General features: G+C 37.1%; 1 protein-coding gene across 1 annotated transcript in view; it reads left to right on the top strand.

Annotated features, from left to right (window-relative positions):
- The window catches only part of RBM33 (RNA binding motif protein 33), a 111,469-nt gene that overhangs the window by 23,132 nt on the left and 68,811 nt on the right, over positions 1–19,526 (top strand). Inside the window, exons 2-6 of the mRNA XM_010007056.1 lie at positions 8,823–8,916; positions 13,913–13,961; positions 15,942–16,018; positions 18,057–18,357; positions 19,464–19,526. The exon at positions 19,464–19,526 is cut by the window's right edge and continues 30 nt beyond it. Of these exons, the coding sequence (XP_010005358.1) occupies positions 8,823–8,916; positions 13,913–13,961; positions 15,942–16,018; positions 18,057–18,357; positions 19,464–19,526 (584 nt within the window). The remainder of the gene's footprint in view (positions 1–8,822; positions 8,917–13,912; positions 13,962–15,941; positions 16,019–18,056; positions 18,358–19,463) is intronic.

Below are 19,526 nucleotides of genomic sequence, written 5' to 3'. Positions count from 1 at the left end.
CGTGCTCGGGGGGGGGCAGGTGGGCCCCGCGCTCCCGGGAGGAAGCAGGAGCTCCCCTGGCACCTCAAGGCCCCAGGGCCTCTCTTACTAATGGGAGTTGGCGACACGCGGTGATGGGAACTTTTGCCCCTTCCCCGACCCTGCCCTGGCCAAGGGGAGACAATAGCTTCATCTCTCGCTACAGGTGTGGGACCTCTGGGTGGCATGGATGTGTTTATTTAGAGACAGTAATTTCCATAGTTTGTACAGCTGCAGTGTGTGACCCGTTTGATTAATTTGCTTCTCATCTGAGGTGTAGTTACAATTTATTTTATAGACTGCCCCAAAAGCAGGCCTCCCTTGGGAAATGTAAAATCCACTCAGTTCTTGACCCCAGGACTCAGGTGTGCCACTGCTTTTCTTGACCAAGGATTCTTCTCACAGCTTTTTAAGTTGCAACTCAAAACTGTCTGATTGGTATATTAAGCAAATTTACAAATTAGAACATTTTGTTGAGCGATCAAAAGCATAACTTGCAGGATTCATACTGGGTTGTTCAGAAGAGATGCAGTTAAGAAAACGTGTCTGTTTCTGGTGCAGTGGGCCTTGCTTTTACCAGCAATAGCAGCTTTGATAAAGACTGGTCAGAGTTGTCAGTGCCTGACTTGTCTATGCAAAAGTTTGTGATGATTTTAGTTTGGTTTTTTGTGAGTAGGTGTCAGAGAAGAGTGTGGCTTCTCCTCATGATCACTCATCTAAGTTGTCACATAAAAGCAATTACATTTGCTACTAAGGTTAATGTTACAAACAAATTCCCTAATTTAGGTATTGAGTTTGGAAAGAAGGCTAGGAAGGACAGCACTGATTGGTAAAACAGTAAATATTTTAATATTTTTGCCATTGTTTTAATGGTATTAAATATATTGCAGTGTTTAAGTTATTTTACAAAAAATCTTTGTGCTAGCTTCTGTGGTTCAGGTCAGTTATATGTGATGTACAAGTAAACTTTGTATGCATGTTTTATCTCAAGTTGTTGGTTTTGTTCTGAGGTTTTAGTTGGTTTTAGTTCTGAGGACAGCGTAATTTAAAAGTGTCATTTTGGAAGCATTTTGGTTCTTGCATTTGAAACTGCCACAAGTTGAGTCAGCATACCTTTATGGACAGAAGTGGTGAAACTGCAGTTCCAAGACAGTTTTTTGTTTTCTTGTGAAGTACTATTTGTGTCTAACCCTGTTTTAGGATCCCTTTGTACTAAGAGGGCACGAGCAGTTGTTTGTTCAATGTTAACGCTGTGCTTACCAATAAATCGTGGCCAATTAAATAGGATCCTTGCCCCATATAAACAGTGTTTGTTTAGTCTAGGTGCTTACTGTGCAGCACTTCCCTGAGTGAAGAAACCCAGAGGTGTCACACACTTATGTCTGTGTGATTAGTCAAGGAAAAGTTTGTGTTGAAGTTGTTAAATACACTTTTAAAAAACCCAGTTTAAAGCCTAGAACTCATAGGAATGATATATGCAACTCTTTGGAAAGGTACTGCTATCCAAAGGCAATAGTAGTAACAAATGAAAGAGAGCCCAGGACTAAGTGGTTATTTGACTTGAAAGATTTTGGTGAGTTAAAGTTTTAACTGTAGGAACTAATTATTTTTTTAGTTAGTGTTTTAAATTTTGGGGGGACATGCTTTAAATATGGGTATAATGCTGTCACTTCAGTTCCTGGGAAGCTTTTAGGTTAGCCACAGGGTGCCTATTGATTTTGGGCAGACAAGCATTATGCAATGCTGCACTGCTGTCAGGGCATAGGTGCTTAAATTGCATTTAAATAGAATTGTAGCCAGGAGTTTAAAGGTGTGATCTAATTCTTTGTAATCAAAACCTTGTGTCTCAGAAATGTTTTAACACCAGTGTTTTCTTAAAAAAAAAAAAAAAAAAAGTGGTTGGCAAAGTAGTACAGAATAGGTCTTGGAAAATGAAATTAAGTGTTAATTTGATGACATTGCAGGGGAACAGTTGACAAAGTGAGACAGATTTGGCTTTGAAGATGCAGATTAAAGTTTAAATCTTCTGTAAGGATATGTTGCAGGACTGAAAAATGAAATATGAAATGACAATGTCAGCTGAACTTTTAAATATATCTGGTGGAAGGAAGATGATACATATCTGTTGGACAGCATGTGTGCATTCACCGGTAACTGATAATTTTTTTGGCTCTTGGAAAATACTGGCTTGATTCATACTTCTGTGATCAGATGCTTGTGTTGGTGCAGCTAAGGTTTCATAAACATAAACTGGAAGGTCTAGAAGTGGTGGTCTGTGAGGTCTTTGGGAGTGATTCAGAGCTTCATATTACTTTACAAATTCCTGTTCTATGCAGCCATATTCAACTTCCTTCTAATTCTAGAATGATTGAAATATAGAAGTGGGTGTGCTAGTAGTGAGAGGGCACTTTGAGAGCTTATGGTTGCTTATTAATTAGTCCACTGATATGATTAAGGCAGTGGCTCCCAAACTTCGATTAAAACTTTCATATAAAAACAGAACCAGAGCAAACATGTTGAATGTTGAGTAACATAAAAGGTAGCTCCAAAGAGCACAAAGGCGCTCTCTTCATGAGCAACCACTTGGAGAAGATAGGAAGCAACAGCTACAAGTTGGAACAGGAGAACCTTCACTTGATATAAGAAAGACTTTAAGCAGTAGGAGCAATCAATCACTGAAAAAACCTCCATAGGGACAGGATGGAGTCTCCATCACTGGAGGTTTTCCGAATGTGATTGGACAAGGTGTTGGATAATTTATCTCATGTAGGTGCCCTTTCCCACAAAAGGTTGGACCAGATGGTCTTTCAAGGTCCCTTCCAACCTTGACTGTTCTATGATTTACCGATCATCTGCTTATAGCGTAACAGAACACCTGTGTTGTATGGATGATGAATTTTTTTCTTGGTATTTGCTGCAATCAATTTACAGGTAGATTTTAATCTTACGTAGGGAGAGATGGTTATAGAGTAAGCAACAGACCATCACTAAAACAAAGCAAGGGCCACTTTCTTGACTGTTTGCCATGCGGAAGTAAGGGAAGACTATTCAACATTTTCTTCCTTCCAGATCAGATCACTTCTGGTCTAGAAGTCTTTGAATGTAGATGTCTTGGGGAATGAATCATGTCAGAGAATGGCCCGGAGGAGGATCTGAAGAGAGCCCCATCTATGCATATCTACCCCATATAGAAATATGCTCAGAGTCCTGAACCAAGAGTAGCTGAATGGGTGTTTCATGACCTCTGACCCTGTTATGTTGTTCCTCCAGCTTGAAATTAAGCTGTCATGAGTTTGATTTCCGTTTAACTAATCTGAGGGCTGGTGTTATGCTCTCACCAATGTAGTAGCTTTAAAAACCTCTTGTGAACCTGTTGATAAAAATCAGAAAAAAACTTGCACTACTAGCACAGCAGGCACCTCTCTCTGTGTTGTGGGTCACTATCCAATTCAAAGGTGTAGTAAAAAGTCTGCAGTGTGACAAATTCAGTTGAACTTATTGTGCTTCATGCTGTTCAGTGGCAGCATACAGGAACTGGAAATTGTTTTGGCATTTGTGCCACCCACCTAGAAAGTGGGTGGAGTGCCGGCCATATGTTGCATCTGACTTTATTAGGTGGACTGGTGCAACTGGTCACTATAACTTAGTGAATATGCACACACTGAAAATCTCTGTCAAAGGACTGTAGAGTTTACAATTAATGAAATAGAGATACATGATCATGGACTGTTGGAGCTAAGGACTACAGCCAAGACCCCATTACTACTTGAGCTAGCGTCTGCCAGGCAGCTTTGCTATCAAGCATAGCAATTTTTAATCTCTTTATGCTTCTTTGACAAGCTTTTACTGAAAGTCATCCTCTTCTGAATGTTCATTCAGGTATTCTTAATGAACATAGCCTTAGAACCACTTTTCTTTTTGCCAAAGCCAAACCCTGCCTTAGTGTATCAAATACTAAACCTCAGGTTTTAGGTCACACAGAACTTGTTCAGAATAATTTTTGGTGATTGACTTGATGAAAAAACCCTCCAATTAAATAATGTGATTGATCATCTTATATTCTGCTGTAATGCAGCCTGAGTTTTACCTGTAACTTTTGGTGGCTGTGAAATATGCTGGAGAGTTTCTGGAGAGTTGCAGTTTCTCATTAGCATCCAAAGCCATTTGGGATCTAAGTTCATGTGGATTTTATTTAAACTCTTGGCCTTCATTCATGGTTCAGCATTTGTGAGGCAAGGACTGTGACACTTTTAAAGTGTTATTCCAAAGTAAATATCGTTTCAAATCGAAACAGAGTTTGGAAGAGTTTTTGTGGGTTGGTGGCATTGGGTTTGGATGTAGTGTATTAAAAAAAAAGAAAGTACTATTTCTTTCAAGTAGTGGTTAGAGAACTTCAGTTCTAGGCAGCGCATCATAATTCTGTGCTTGCTTATTGCTAGTGACTTGCTTTGCATCATGACAAACTTTTTTTAAAAGTTAGCTTTGAGAAGGTGAAACTTAACATTTCCTGTAGAAATTACTTTTTCTACTTTATTTCTTTGAGGAGGCTAAACTACCCTATAGGAGTAAATATGAAATACTCTAGTTGAGGAATGTGTTAAGCAATTGTTATGTTGTTAATAAATACTTAGTCACTGAATACTTAAGGCTCCTGTGAGTAGTTGTTTACTGGTATAAAGGCTGCATGATGTCAGTTCCTGAACAGATAAACTGTTTATGTGGTGTACTTGTGCATGTGTGTTCCTGTGCACAGTGTGGTAGTAGGAGTGAATGTGATTTTTATGATGGGCTAGGGAGTTTGATTATCTATCATAAATGAGACCGAATTTGCAGTGTGCTTCATAATGTGTTAGGTTTTACATCACTGACCTGAGTTCAGGAGTTCCTCTTGACCTTGTGCTTTTACTGTTAGATGCAGTTGTGATTTGTTACCAGAAGTTTTCATTTAACTCATCTTGTTTAGGTCACTTGCCAGCCTTTTTTTTCTTTTTTTTTTTTTTTTTTTTTTAGACATGGCTGGTCCTCATGAAACCTGTTATTTCTCTGCAACACATAGCAAGAGATGCCAAAACTAAGTGAACTGTTGGGGGGGAAACATAGGTCTATTTATAAATGATATACTCTGTTCCTGAAAATCCAGGCTTTATAATACCTATATGTTGTGTAACGTTTTGCAGTGAAATATGAAGGAAAATATTGTGTAGAAGTAAACTGTGACATAAAGATAAACTGGTAAGCTGGTTTTAATCTTCAGACTTGCACCTGAAATACTGTCAAGTTTCATGTTGAGTGTTTTAAATGATATCAGAGAATGGGATACATAAAGATGAACTTGCTACATTCATCCTGAAATCTCAACATGGAGAATTGATGTTTTTTCATGTGGTAAATTACTTTTTTCCTCTAGTTTTCTCCTTTTTTTTTTTTTTTTTTTAAATTAATATATACCTTACCTGTTCTGCCCAAAAGCAGTGCAGCTTAATTAGTTTTTTACAAGACCTGCTTGTAAACAGTGTGTACCACTTTTTTATCTATTGAACTATTGGATCATTTGATAAGTAGGAATCTTCAATGCTTTTTCAATGCCTAAAACTAATAGTATGTTTGATATTCATGAAATTAGCTAAAATACAAAATTTTTAACTGTTAAGGAGGCTTATTAGATGACATATGGTTCATGTTCCAGAAAGCATGCAGGTATATTTCTGGTAACATGAAGGCAGTCACCAAATTTTTTTCCTGGTACAGAAGTCTTGGCCATCTTATTGCAGCAAAATACTCCATCTTAGCAACAGTTGTCACAGTCGACGTTGGTACCATTTTAAGACGTTAAGAGCTCTGCAGTGTTCCTCCTGATTCACCTCCTACGCTTGTGAGACTTGGTTGTGTAGCTCAGGGCTTCCATTTTACATAAGAAAAATTATTAGTGAAGATTTTATTGAAAGGGAGTCCACAGTTAGGAACCCCCATCAACATAGCCAAAGAAGAAATGACTTTTATTTTCTGGATGTGTGGATGATCTCTTCTTATTAAGCAGGAAAAAAGATAACAATTCTGGGCATATATTACAAAACCAAAAAGTAAGCTGCATAGAACAGCACTGCCAATGCTGCACCAGGGTAAGTATAAAGCAAAAAGGAATCTTTTAGTGTGAGGAAGCAAGTTTGTTTTGCTGTCTTTGTGCTTGTTCTGTTTCACAGCTGGCCAGAGCCTTGGAAGACAGGCTGGTCTAACAAAACGGCCAGAGTCAGTCTGTGCAGCATTCTGCCAATTCTGTGTTGCTTTGATAATGGTGATTTTCTTAGAGCTGAAGTAGAAAGAGCCAAGTGGTAGATTATTTCTTTGTTTCTCTGTATAACTGGTCTGTCTTCCTTACTTACTCATTTAGTGCTTTTTTGGTGTTGGTTTTTTAGGTTTTTTGCCTTCTGGTGCTGCCTGGAAGTTAGACAGGGATCTCGGTGTGTTTAGTGATTGCCTGTCAGAATCTTCCAGTTGAAACTCAACTGATGTGCACACTTGTCCTCTTGGTGAGCTTTGCCATGAGAGCCTTGAATTGAACTGAGGAGCAGCAGCCTGTGCAGTGTGTGCCTTAGCAACAGTTGTTGCCTTTCTGGGCTGCACCCATACTGCTGGAAGTAACACAAAACCTCTTCCAGTATTTTTGTGCTTAAAATAAGTTCCTCAATTTCCCCCTCCTTTTTTTCATTCTCACCTCCCACAGAGTACTAATGCAAACTTTTTGTGCTCTGCTGATGGTGAGTGATGTTCTTTCTCAGCAAGTTAATGTTTTACAGGCACTTAACCATGCTTGACACAAACATTGACCGAGGGGAGTTTCTCATGGAGAAACATCCATAAATGTTAAATGCTGATTGCTATTTACTGGTATTTTCTAGTGTTATTGCCTAGACAGGTGGAAGATAAATGAAAATATGTGTAGTTTCAGAAATAGGAAAAAAAAGTGATGCCCCACTGAGGTTTGCTAGGTGTCATATCACACTGCAAGTATTAAGGCCTGTGCCCATTTCAATGCTTGCTGTCTCACCAGAAGCCAACAATGAAGGCTATTTGTAGAGGGGTGAATGTTGTGATCTCCTTTTCTAAAGGAGAGCTGTGACCTGGTTTGGGCCCTGACAACACTTAACATCAAAATGGCATAATTTGTAATGCTTATTGTTTGTGTCAGCTGTCACAGAACAAATAAGCATAAAAAAAAGAAAAGCCGGCTCCCTTTGTCTCAAAGATCTTTATTGGAAGTGTATGAGAAGTCAAGGAGAGAGAAGATGAGAACAGGGAGGTGGTGGGGACCTGTATGGAGCAGTTCTAATTAGTTACAGTCACCACACATAGATTTACCAGTCTTGAGGCTTTTTTATACACCCTGCTAGAGGGGACATGCGAAAAGGGCTTTGCATGGCTGCCATTCAGCTTTGGATTTTGATAGGAGTTGCTCATAACTAAGGAATAGGGTGTGAGAAATTTGGAGGTGCTGGAAGAGCTGGAGGGTAGAGCTTTGTGATTTTGGCTGAGGGTCCAGGCCTACACTAGAATCTTGACAGGAATTGAAATTGAAGGAGGTTGCAATCTGTAGATGTTTGGGCAGAGAAACGTAAAACTTTGTTCAGTTGTGTTGGCCCATCTATATTAGTTTAAATGTAGAAGTTGATTAAAATATAAAAGTATCTGTAGGGAGTAAAGGGGCAATCTAATCAGGGAAACCTGGTTTTAGCTATTGTTTAAAAACAAGACTGTTGTGACACTTGACTCGTGTTGCATCGTAATTCATACTGAGCAGTCTTAATTTTGAAGCTATTTATTATCAATGTTTCTGTTTTGAAAGCTCTGAATTTAATGACATTGCAAGAACTGAATTTTCGTAATATTTTTACCTCCTTATCAAGCTTGTAGTTGTCACTAGCACCTATATTTTGATTATATGAAGAAGTGAGTAAGTTTATCATTTCATGTGGGGAATAATCACTAAAAGATACTGGATTGAGTTTTAAGAGCTGAAGGAAGATTTGGTTGTGAAGGTTCATTAAAAAAAACAAAAACCACAAGAAAACAGTTGATCCTTGGCACTGTACTTTGGTCAAAGAGTTCAGTGCTGATAGAATCAGGAGAATGACTTGATATATGGCATATTAGTGTTCACCAGTTCAGACTATAAGGACTGGATTGTGGAACACTAAACTGCAGACAGTTTCCCCATGTGTTGGGCTTAACTTTTATTTGCCCACCTTCTTAACTCTCACAGAAGTCATTAAAATATGTGAAAAGACACTAAATCTGTTGCGTGTTCTCTTGGGCTGTAGCTACACGATGGGAGAGTGAGGGTTGAGTATTTCTGAAGGTATGTGCTTCAAGATTAGAGATTGAGATACCTGGATGTCTGAAAACAGCAGTGTTAGTTTTAGTATTTTTAGGTAGCAAAATTATTATTTGCAGACTAAGCTATGCAAGAGTAATTGGTGATTTGATAGGCTATAGTGCGGGTATCTGTTGAGAGAGCTCTTGTCTCTGGGATGACCTTTGTGGGTAACATTTTCCAGTGATTTATCTCATGGTCTACATGTTTTCCTTGGGTCATTCCTACTTCAGTAGTGAGAAGATGAAAAGTTATATAGTACATTGTTTTTTAAAAATTATTGAAGCATGTTGGTATTTATCCATTTTGCTCATGTTAAAATGGAAAGTGCACAATTATTTTTGCATTTCCTAGAAAACAAAATCCCCTGCCCCCAAATCCCACCCAAGTAGTTGCTTTGCTAATCTTTCTTTTTGGTAAGAATTATTTAATGTAGTCTCCTTCTTTACAGATGATGACTTTGATCAATTTGATAAGCCTGGTGCAGAAAGGTCTTGGAGAAGAAGAGCTGGAGATGATGACTGGGACAGGTAAGTAGAATATCTTCATATTCAGTTTCTGTGCACTGAATTGCTCTGCTCTGTTTTCCCGTTCTGGCATTTTGTATTCTAACATCTTTAGATACTAATGAAGATGTTGGTTGTTTTGCATATGTCAGGTGGTGCTATGTTGTGCCAAACAAACTTGCCTTGAGGACATAGAGCATGCTATGAAGAGATACCACTTAAAATTGGATAAACCCGAAGTATTTGTGGGTACAATTAACTTTGAAATTAATGTCTTAATTTTCCTTTTTAATATTTTGTAGATCTTAGTGGTTTAAATAGATTTTGCTAGTACTTTAATTTGCCCAACTTGATTTTTTTTTTTTAAAAAGTAGTCTTAGAAATTTTTATGCTCCAAAGTTTTACTTCAGTTTTTACACTGTGAGAGAGTAATAGAGTTTAAGTATGGGCTTCTTTTGAAAAAATATGACTGTTGTAAAGATTTAGAAGTATGCATGAATTTAGGTCTTTTGGGAGAAAACAAGAGCATGATCCTTCATGTGAAGGCACCCCAGCTGGGAAAGACTGGAATCAAGGTGCTGGCTAAGCTTCCCTGTTCTTTCTGGGAGAAAACTTCTCACTTTTCTGCGAGTTTGTTCTTTTTATATTATTCCTTTTTAGTAACAGAGAGACTTGGTCAGACTTTGCTAGTGGTTTTTGCTGTAAAAAGAGGAAAAAAAAACCACATTCCAAACAGATTTTTGTCTTTTCCAATAATCACTCAAGTGATTGTAGTAAAAAAAAAAATAAACAATGTAGTTTTCCACTGAACTGAGCCCTTGGAGTGCATCAACTACTCTACATTTATTGTCATTCCAGAGGGATGAATTTCTTCCTGTGTGCTTCTCTGATAGATGAAGTGGGTAGTTTTCATTGCTCTAGGAGTAAGAGTAAATAAAGAATTTGTACAGCAGCTTATTATACAGGGTGTTCTGCTGTATGCTGACGAGAGGTGTCTTCTCTCTGTCATGCTAGCACAGCTGTTTGTGGGTTGGATGGTATCTGCATCAAGGAACTGATCTGGTTTGAGAGCGTAATTCAAGTAGCTTTTTCGGGCTGGGTCACTGTACTGTGCTGCCTCCCAGCCCCAGCTCTGGGTATTCAGAACTACTGAAGGCAACATAACTGGCAAAATGCTTTGTATTAGAGTATTTTCTAAACTTTTTGCCTTTGCTGAATTCATGGTATAAATAGGTGGGGTCTTACATGCTGGCTGGTCACGTTTGTATTTAGCTGTCCTACTATTCCCACTTCAGAAAATTTGGAAGAGTCAGCTCTTGTGTTGGAAGTTTAAAGCTTATTGCCAGTGGTAATCTCCATGTGGCAGGGTTATTTTTATAGGACTTGAGAAAGGTCATAGAGTATTTTCACTAAGCTGAGACTTTGAAGCATACAAAGATTCAGTTTTAGAAAGTTTTATTTATGAGTTTGTTATTAGCTGCATGTAATTGCAGATGATGAAAAATCACAGTGTTTATTCTTTAGTGAAATTTTCAGGGAAGTGGTTTCAGGTGCAGGTCTGGAAATTCCAGAGTTTTGTCTTGATGATAATTTCAGAAGATGTTTTTTACAACTGTATCTATTATTAACTGTATCTAATATTGTTTCACCTACATGGTTGGAAGTTTTCTTCTTTTTTAAAATTGTTCACAGAATCATAGAATGGTTTGGGTTGGAAGGGGCCTTAAAGATCATCTAGTTGAAACCTCCCTGCCAAGGGCAGGGACACCTCCCTCTAGACCAGGTTGCTCAGAGCCCCATCCAACCTGGCCTTGAACACTTCCAGGGAGGGGACACCCACAGCTTCTCTGGACAACCTGTGCCAGTGCCTCATCTGAATTAATAATTCTTTTTAGATTGCCAAGATGTCTTTGGAAGTGTTAAGTTTAATAGTTGTCTGGGCAATTTCAAATGCTGCACATGGTTATGTTGTTACCTAATGTAACTGCTTGAATTTTTTTAACTGCTGGTCTAATTCAGTATAGGTGGAAAAAAACCCAGTGAATACTCTAGGCTTGTTTTCTTAATCATTTGTACTTTGTTTTGCAGGCAAAATAACTTTTTTTTTTTGTGGGAGAGAATAAAGGGATTATGCCTAGTCATAAATTTTGATCAACTATGAACTCTTACTGTGTTGCTATTTAATTGAGTCCCATTCCCATGTTATTTAAAAAATGTTGAATTTCCAGATCTCTTTACTTTATCAAAAACTGGGGCGTGGTAACTGACGGTTGGAAGGCCCCTGTTATTTGGGAGTACAAATGTGACATTGTTCTTGGATAATTTTTCCTGTTACATTTTTGTACAAATTCTTGTCCTGAAGCACTTCTGTGCTTGCTACTGCTCATGTTTAATGATGCATGCTCGTGAAACTGGAGGCCAGAGAGGGCCAGTTTGATGTCTTTAGCATGGGCTGTTAATATATGCATTTCTCTGTAAGTAATCCAAAGCTTAGGTTTGGGAAAAACATGCAGTTCTGCTGCTAATCTGTAAAACGACAGGGCTCATTCAATAGTTGACTTGTACTAAAATTCACTTGTTATTTTCTGAGATTATTCCTTTCTCTGTGCTGATGGAAAACTTGCCACTTCCTGTTGTCTTATTTATTGCTGTTTTCCCCACTTGGTGAGCTGAATTTATTCAGTGGTTGGAATGTTGAGTATTGGGAGATGAGGAAGGGGGTAAAAGGGTCTCTCTTCCAAGAGCAGTGAATGCTCGTATTCATCTTCGCCCTCACTTCCTAGAATTGTGGTCTTGATGATAGTGCAGGTTAGTTGCCTTTGGAACTATCACAGATGTGTACTTCTATTCCATATTAGTGTGGCTTTATGTGGTGTCACGTTGCCACCACTTGCTTTTGTCTGTTTCTTAACTAAACTAAGATCTTTTAGTACTTTTTTTTTTTTTTTAAATAGACTTGGTAGTTCTGGTCCCTCTTCTTTCTAATAGACAGCTACTGATTTGGCTGTTTTAAAAGAAGCTTGAGATAGGTCTGCTTTACTGTGCTGGCTTTTTGCTCTTGCTTAGTTAATTCAGAAAGTTACCAATGGTGATTTCTCTTCTTTTAATTTACGAAAGAAAATATTGAATTACGTTGCATAATTTAATAGGTTTACAAGGCATTCTAAAATAGGCTTCTGTTCCTGTTAAGAGCTTCATTAGTCTCTTAGTGTGAATTTTTCTATCAAGTAACAAGTCAAAGCTTAAAAAAAAAAAACAAACTAAGAGTACATATGCAGTTACTTCTATTGACCAAATTTTTATTTATTTTTCTTTTAAAAATCACAGCTAGAATGTTTTGTAGTAACATGTTGAATAGCCCTGTGCTCAGGTAGTTAATCTAATCTTTCTTGTTGTTCTCAGTGCCTTTTTGATCTGATTTTTTACTATCTGAACTTGTTTTTCATCTTTGAATGCTGCTGTAACACATGCTCTTACTGTCTTTTGGAATTGTCTAGTGCAGTTTTATTAAAAGCTGTCAGTGCTAGGAAATACCTTCAAACCTTCTGGTACATTTGTTGGATTACTGGCACCTGAAGAAATTAGTGACTTTTTCTGACTTCAGTTTTGGCTCTAAATTCTTCTGAAGCAGTTTGTATTACATAGTTTTCTGTGTCTGAAATAGCTTTAATACAGTTAGTTTGCTCTTTGTGTATGGTATGTGTCCCAGTTTTTTGTTTAATATTGCAATGACCACAAAACAATTGCTATTTGTTAATGTTCAGCCATTCCTGGAACTGTTGGAGATCAGTAACTGTAGACAAATACTGTGTACTAATGATAACATGCTATTTAGAGCTGATTTGGAAAATCATCTGTTTTCTTCTAGCCCACAAGATTTTCATTCTCCCCATTATTTCTGCAGTAGGCAACTCTGAAAGAGATTTATCTATGGGCAAAAACAACTTAAAGCCCTGATTTGTGTCTTGGGGTTGGCTTCCTCATTTTAAAATATTTTCTGTAGTAAGGAACTCTTAAAGATATGTCAATTTCATTCATATAGCCCATTCTCACTTTGGATTATGTCATTTTTAGGTAGTATCTAAGGTATGGCTTTTTATGTGTTGTTTTTTTTTTAAGTAGAAGTAGGTTCACGTTCTTGAATAACACCTCAGATTTCAAATTACTGGCATCTCATTTTAGTTTTAGAACATGTGTATTCTAATACTGTAGTAAGTGTTTATTATAGAAGGGAAATCTGTTTATCCTGTCACTAGATAATTCTTCCCTTGAAGGAAGAACAAGATTAAGCAGTTGTCCTAAAGCTTAACTAATCTGGACTGTAGTTCTTGTGTGGCATCCTGTTTATGGGACAGAAGCCATGTGATGACAGAAGTTTTCTAAGTAAGTCAGGTACTTCCATGCTTCCTGAGTTCTTAGGCACACTTACAAAGATGGTGAAAAATGCATCTGCTTTTGTCATCCTACAAATGTCTGCTTGACTTTACATTAAATTTGAGGAGGAGAAAATAAAGTATTTATGCAGGTTTGAGGCCGAAGTGACTCCCACACCAGCTGGCCTCCCAGTCCATCCTTGCTGAACTATGTATTGGGCCACATGGTGGTCTCTAGTCTTGAGTTTTGCCACCAGGACAGAACTGTCTCACTGTTTGTTTTTTTTTTCCCTGGAGAGGTGGGGAACAGCAGCTTGGGCAATATGCCCAAATACCCTTGAAAGGAAGGATCCAGAGTGGGGATGGCTGTGTTTTAAATTCCTGTACTTTGTGTAGGTCTACATGTTGTTACAGTTGGAAGGATATGGAAGGAAAAAACCTATGAAAATGAAATGACTGTGCCACAGAGGTCTTAATACATATGGTCTATTGTTTAATTTTTTATATATATTTATATCTCCTTTTTCAACTTGTGCAGACTCAGGCATAGTTCTTCTTAAGTTAGTTTTTTAAGGCATATACCCTGTATGATGCTTGTTACTGTTTGCTGAGGTTCAGATTCTTAAATTTTGTTATGTTTTTTCCAGTGAACTTGATGATGACCTGCTCGGAGAGGATTTACTAACTGGCAAAAAGGTAAGAGATGTAAATTAAGGTGAATTGTTACAGATATTAAAATATGAATGTTTTTCAACTTAGCACTTCAGTTATTTGGTATGGCCTTCTATGGTCAATTCCCCAAAGCCTGACAGCCACAGGTCCCTGAGATCTGCCCTGTTGCCAAAGCATTCTGCATCCCAATTTCTGTTTCCTTTTGTATCTTCAAGTGTGACTTTTTAAAATGAAACTTTTAGAAATATTTTTTTTATGAGATAGTATTTCTTCTCATAACATATGGTTCGAAAAGGAGATTCTCTGTACTCGTACTGATCCAACGATTAAAAATAACCCATCAACCCAATTCTGTCTCCTGAGTGCTGATTAGAATTCTGGAGAATTCACTTCAACTGCCAGTTTCCTGCTTGTTAAAAGTTAGTCATCAAAATACCAGAAGTATTTACCAGAGAGTAAATTAAAGAGCAATTAGTGGCATCTATTAGAGAGATCCACTCACTGCACAGAATCCACAAGTGCATTGTCTAACAAGTAGGCAGAGGATTTTCCCTTTTACAGTGAGGGAGAATATGGGAGCAGCTAGCCTTGGATAACTTAGATGAGTCCCTACATGTCTGCTATAGAGTCCTTGCTCTGATACCTATTTCCAAAATTAAACTTCATGAAAAGAACTAAATGTATGTATGGATTCACCAGATACTTACAGAAGACAGGGCTTCAGTTTGGGAGATCAGAACTGGCTCTTTCTCCACTTCATCTGCTAAATGAATTAGATTAGAAAAAAGTTTTTAAAGTTTTAGGCAGAGATGAATAGATTTGTTAAGACACCTAGATATCGTAAATGCTGAATTTAAATATAGTTTTTTATAGTCACACTCTGTATGTTAGAAATTAGCTTATTGAATTTATTCTGTAAGTAATCACTGGTAAAGATAGGAAGTATATCTGTCTTGTGTAGTGGTTTAAAAAATAAAATAAGTTTTTGAGGACAGGAATTGGGGATGTGTGTTGTGCAGTTGTCAAAACTATAAGCAGTTAACATTGCATACATCTTTGTAGTTGAAACATGATTTGATAAAGCTATTAACTCATCATAGAAAAAATTAAAATAATCTGTATGAGTACTAACCAGTACTAGGTTTCTCCCAATATATTATGTGTTTTTCTGCTTTTTCTATTCTTGTTCTCAGTTTCACATGTTAAAGGGCTCTGAGCAGTATCTCTGGGTATGAGCTCGTATGATGGGGTAATAATAGATTTCTCAGGAAGTTTTCCCTGAGCTATTTATGCTAAAGTAGTTGCTTCTACTTAATCTCATCCCTGTACTTTTAGATAAATCTGCCCTTGTATGACCTTTCTGAACGTGTTACTTTAGGGAATGGAAATAATGTTGCTGAGCAAAACCGCAGTTATCTCTTTCTTTTGGGTATTTATTTAAAAAAAAACCAAAACAACCGGAAGTATGACTGACAAATTAGGTTGAATTCAGAGAAGGCTTGTTATTTTCTTCTGTTTTTTTCTTCAGTTACAAGCTAATTACGTTCAGTTTTCTTCATATCACAATATCCTTTTGTCCAATCTCCTAAGTATCTCTCCTCTTTAGAACCAGAAGTAACAGTGTTTTTCTTGGTTTGTCTAGTGCATCAAGGTCACAAAGCATTTAAATAAAAACACTAAAGCTAACCCACCTTCCTGGTACTTCTCAAGGGAGTTGTCACTTTGGCTCTATCTGGGAATACATAGTGAAAAGTGTTGGTAGCCAGGAAAATTTGGGTTTTGTAGATTTCCATAAGCCTGTACAAATACTTTCAGATTTGTTGTCTTGAGTAGCGTATTTTTCTTGTTGAATTAGGCAATTTCATTTAAGATAATGGTGTTAGTTTGGAATGCGTTCTTCATAAAAAATACTCAATGTTCAGAAGTTTCAATAGTTTCAGTATCTAGTTAGTTAAAAATTTATAACTATTTTTATGTTCCTGATTGACTTTTTCTGAAACCTAGAATCAGTCAGACTTGTCAGATGAAGAGCTGAATGATGATCTTCTGCAAAGTGACAATGAAGAGGAACAAGAATTTCGGTATCTCTTTTCTAAATCTCGTGTGTTGGATAACTTAAAGCGATTAATGACTACTACTACTGATAACTATTAAGTAATAAACTGGATTTATTGGTATATACTTAAAATACTCTTATTTTTGCTTAGCCAGCTACTTAATGATGTATATATAATGTGTTCAGTAGCATTGTTAGCATTTCACTAAAATTATTTTTTGTTGATTTGAATCAAATTAGTGTTTACTCAAATCTATAAAAAAAACTTTCAAAGAAGAGCCTGGTTCATCTCTGCATATAGAATTATTTATAAATACTTACAGAGCTTTTGTTCTGCACCTTTGGTAGTATTGTAGGCTTCCTCCTCCTGTAAAGTCTATTTCTTCCATCTTATAAAATATAAATCTTAACTCCTAAGACCCTGAGATAGAGTGCCTAAAAGTTTGCAAGTTTGTGGCTTAAATATTTGTATACTATTACACAGAGAATATTTTGTACAGAGTTAATAGGGTTGAGCAGGCGCTTCCATGGCGCTTCACTGAGGATCCTGCTCTGTGAAAACTCTTTGGTTGTACAGCTCCACAACTGAATTATGGGCATTACAGGTCAAAATGAGGATCTTGACATTTTACTTTTCAAGCTGGACTGAAGGAAGATGCTTGTGATGCAGACATGATGCAGTAACATTTCTGCTTTTAGTGGCCAAGTTTTGCCAACTTTTTCATTATTACATGCTATGTAGGCATGCCATGTGAAGGGGTACAAATATATATATATATATATATAAAAATAGACATATATATAAAATACATATAGATATATATGTCTGAGGTCTCCTTTCTGCTTTGGTTGGAATTTGAATAAGGAGTCCTGTCCCTGTGTTGGATTGATGAGGGTATAGTGAAATACCTCAGCTCCTCATTCTCTCCATTGGCTGCTATTGTCCTTCCTGTAGGAATAAAGGTTGGACCATTACCTTAAAAGTGAGGAATTTCAGTTACTACCCTTGCATGGCTATGTGACTGCACAAGAGATGAAAAGGTACCTGAGGTGTGATAATAGTGCTCAGTGGAAGCAGGTTTCTCTGGACAAGTCTTGCATTTTTAGCAGTTTGATTGCCAGGGAGTGAACACTTTGCTCCACTCCTTTCGCTATTCTATCTAATTCCATTCAATCTCATTTATGCCTCTATAGCTGGGAGGGTAGTGATAATCTTGCATAATGTCTTGGTTGCCTTGTTGAGGCTTCACTGTCTGGTAGCTGCAGATAGCTCAAAGCTGTCTGGATCTTGTTCCCCCACACTTATGAAAATAGTTAATATTAGAAATTTAATAAATAATTAAAACATATCTTTGTTTTTCTTCTAGCCAGAGCCCTCAAATCAATGAGACCTTTTTGCCCCCTCCTTCCCCCCTTTTATAACTGGCCTGCAGTTGGTTAGTCACTCTTTACATGCTGATGGCACTAGTTGTTGTATACAGTACATTTAGAGTTTTGCTCTTCCTCCAGATGATAATTTTTCCAGCTTTTATGTTTCTTCTTTCAGTGTCTTTGCCAATACTGTTGCAAATTCAGAATGTCTTAGGCATTTAAGGGGCACTTCTTGACTATCTAATTTACATTATTTTGAATAGACTTGAATCTGTCGTAAAAGTGTAGTTTTGAATTCAAGATAATCACAAAGGAACAAATTATTTACTAGCTTATTTTGAAAGACTCGGAAAACAGATGCAGTTATAATAATGTTATGTATTTTTTTGTTAGTCTTGGAATTAAAATTGAATCGGGTCTGCTTTGGTTACCAAGCAGGACTTTTGCCAGTTTGACCTGCTAAACCATCTGGTTGGTTTGATTTCCTCTGGTCAAATAGCCTGCAGCTGGTGATAAGCTGCAGTACAGTCTGCATTATGAGAATACAGCATGGAGACAAATAGTGTGCAAAGTATAATTTTGTCCACCAACTTAGAGATTTATTTGTTGGCTTTGTTTTGCTATGTCTTTGGGAGTAGTTGACTGTTACGCTTCAATGTCTGATTTTTTTTTTTTCCCCCTCTGTACCATAGTTCTCAAGGTGTCACAGTTAGCCTCAATTCTACATCTAACTTACTCACGTCATATGAACTCTCTGAGACTATCAATGATCAATCAATAGAACATGAATCTGAGTATGACCAAGGGGAAGATGAAATTGTTTATGACAAATCTGGAGCACCTGAAGTATATGCTTCAGAGTATGCAGAGGAAGGACATTATGAAGGCAATGATCCTGACCTGACAGAAGACCAGATAGAATATGGGGAAGAGCATGGAGAAGAAGATGAAGTGCTAGACCTTGAAATCAATGAACCCCTAGATGAATTTCCAGTGAGTTTCTTTCTATTGTATCTTCAAAGATAACATTGCTTTACGTGCATAGGGTTTTAGACTGATTTGAAATCTGTTTACCTCCCTAGGGAGGAGGGAAAATTAGACCTATTATCACTGTCTGCCAGTTTCTTTATCTAGGCTGTGACGAAGTTTGTGTTGACAGCATGTTTGGCGGTAGGTCATGCTTCTTTGTCATGCTGGAAGGCAGTTGAGAATCATGACCTTGAGGATTGTATCCTTAAGGAAGAAAACAGCTTTGTGTGGTGGAGATACACTGCCAATTGTTAGAAGTACTTAATGCAAAAGCTTTTATCCAGGCTTTAGACAAGATCTGATAAAGTCCTTCGAAGGTGAAAAGATTATTGACCTGCTAAAGACATCTTTAAGGTGCTAATATCCCAAAGTGATTGATGTCCTGCTTGTTCATCCTTTTTGTAACTGAGAACTGTCTAAACCTGAATAAAGAGATTGGAGGTTAGTTCTGAAAATGTCACCTGCATAATTCAATATAATTTAAACACCGTATTAGAGAACATGCATTGGCTTTAATTGCTGGTGAAATGATTTAATCTTAGTTAAAACTGTATGTGATGAGCGAGGTATTTTAAAATATAAGCAAATTTAAGAAAGGTTTTGCTCATTTTATGTTTCTGATTGTTCAGAATTGAGCTCATTCATGTGAAAGCACTTGCAAAATGTTTTAAAATTGTTTATATTTTTGATGGGATAAAATCTAAGGTTAATTTATATGTATTATAGATTATTGTTTCTGTTAGTAAGAATGTACTGCAGTGTTTGCTACGTGCATATGTAATGGAAGATTATAGAAGTACAGAAGTAAATGGGGCAAACAGTAGTAGATGGGATCTAACTGAAAATTGTTATGGTTGTGTTTTGATAATATTGAAATAACTGTCTAGTTAAAAGCCCCACTAATTATACTTTATAAGATATGTCATTTGACATATTGACAGTTCTGACAGTTCTGATAGTCACAATATTTCTCTTCTAGTTCTGGAAACAGTGCATAAAAATCCCATCTCTTAATCGTTCGTATCCTGTCAAGTTTGCCTGTGTCTTTTCACTTTGTGTTATTGCTTTAGGATGAAGATTACATGCAATCATACAATGAGCAAGGAATGGAAGAACAAGAATACACAGCTGAT

This window comes from Chaetura pelagica, unplaced genomic scaffold, assembly GCF_000747805.2.
Source record: "Chaetura pelagica isolate M959 unplaced genomic scaffold, ChaPel_1.0 scaffold17, whole genome shotgun sequence".
Classification (NCBI taxonomy): Eukaryota; Metazoa; Chordata; class Aves; order Apodiformes; family Apodidae; genus Chaetura; species Chaetura pelagica.
This window is presented reverse-complemented; position numbering and strand designations above follow the sequence as displayed.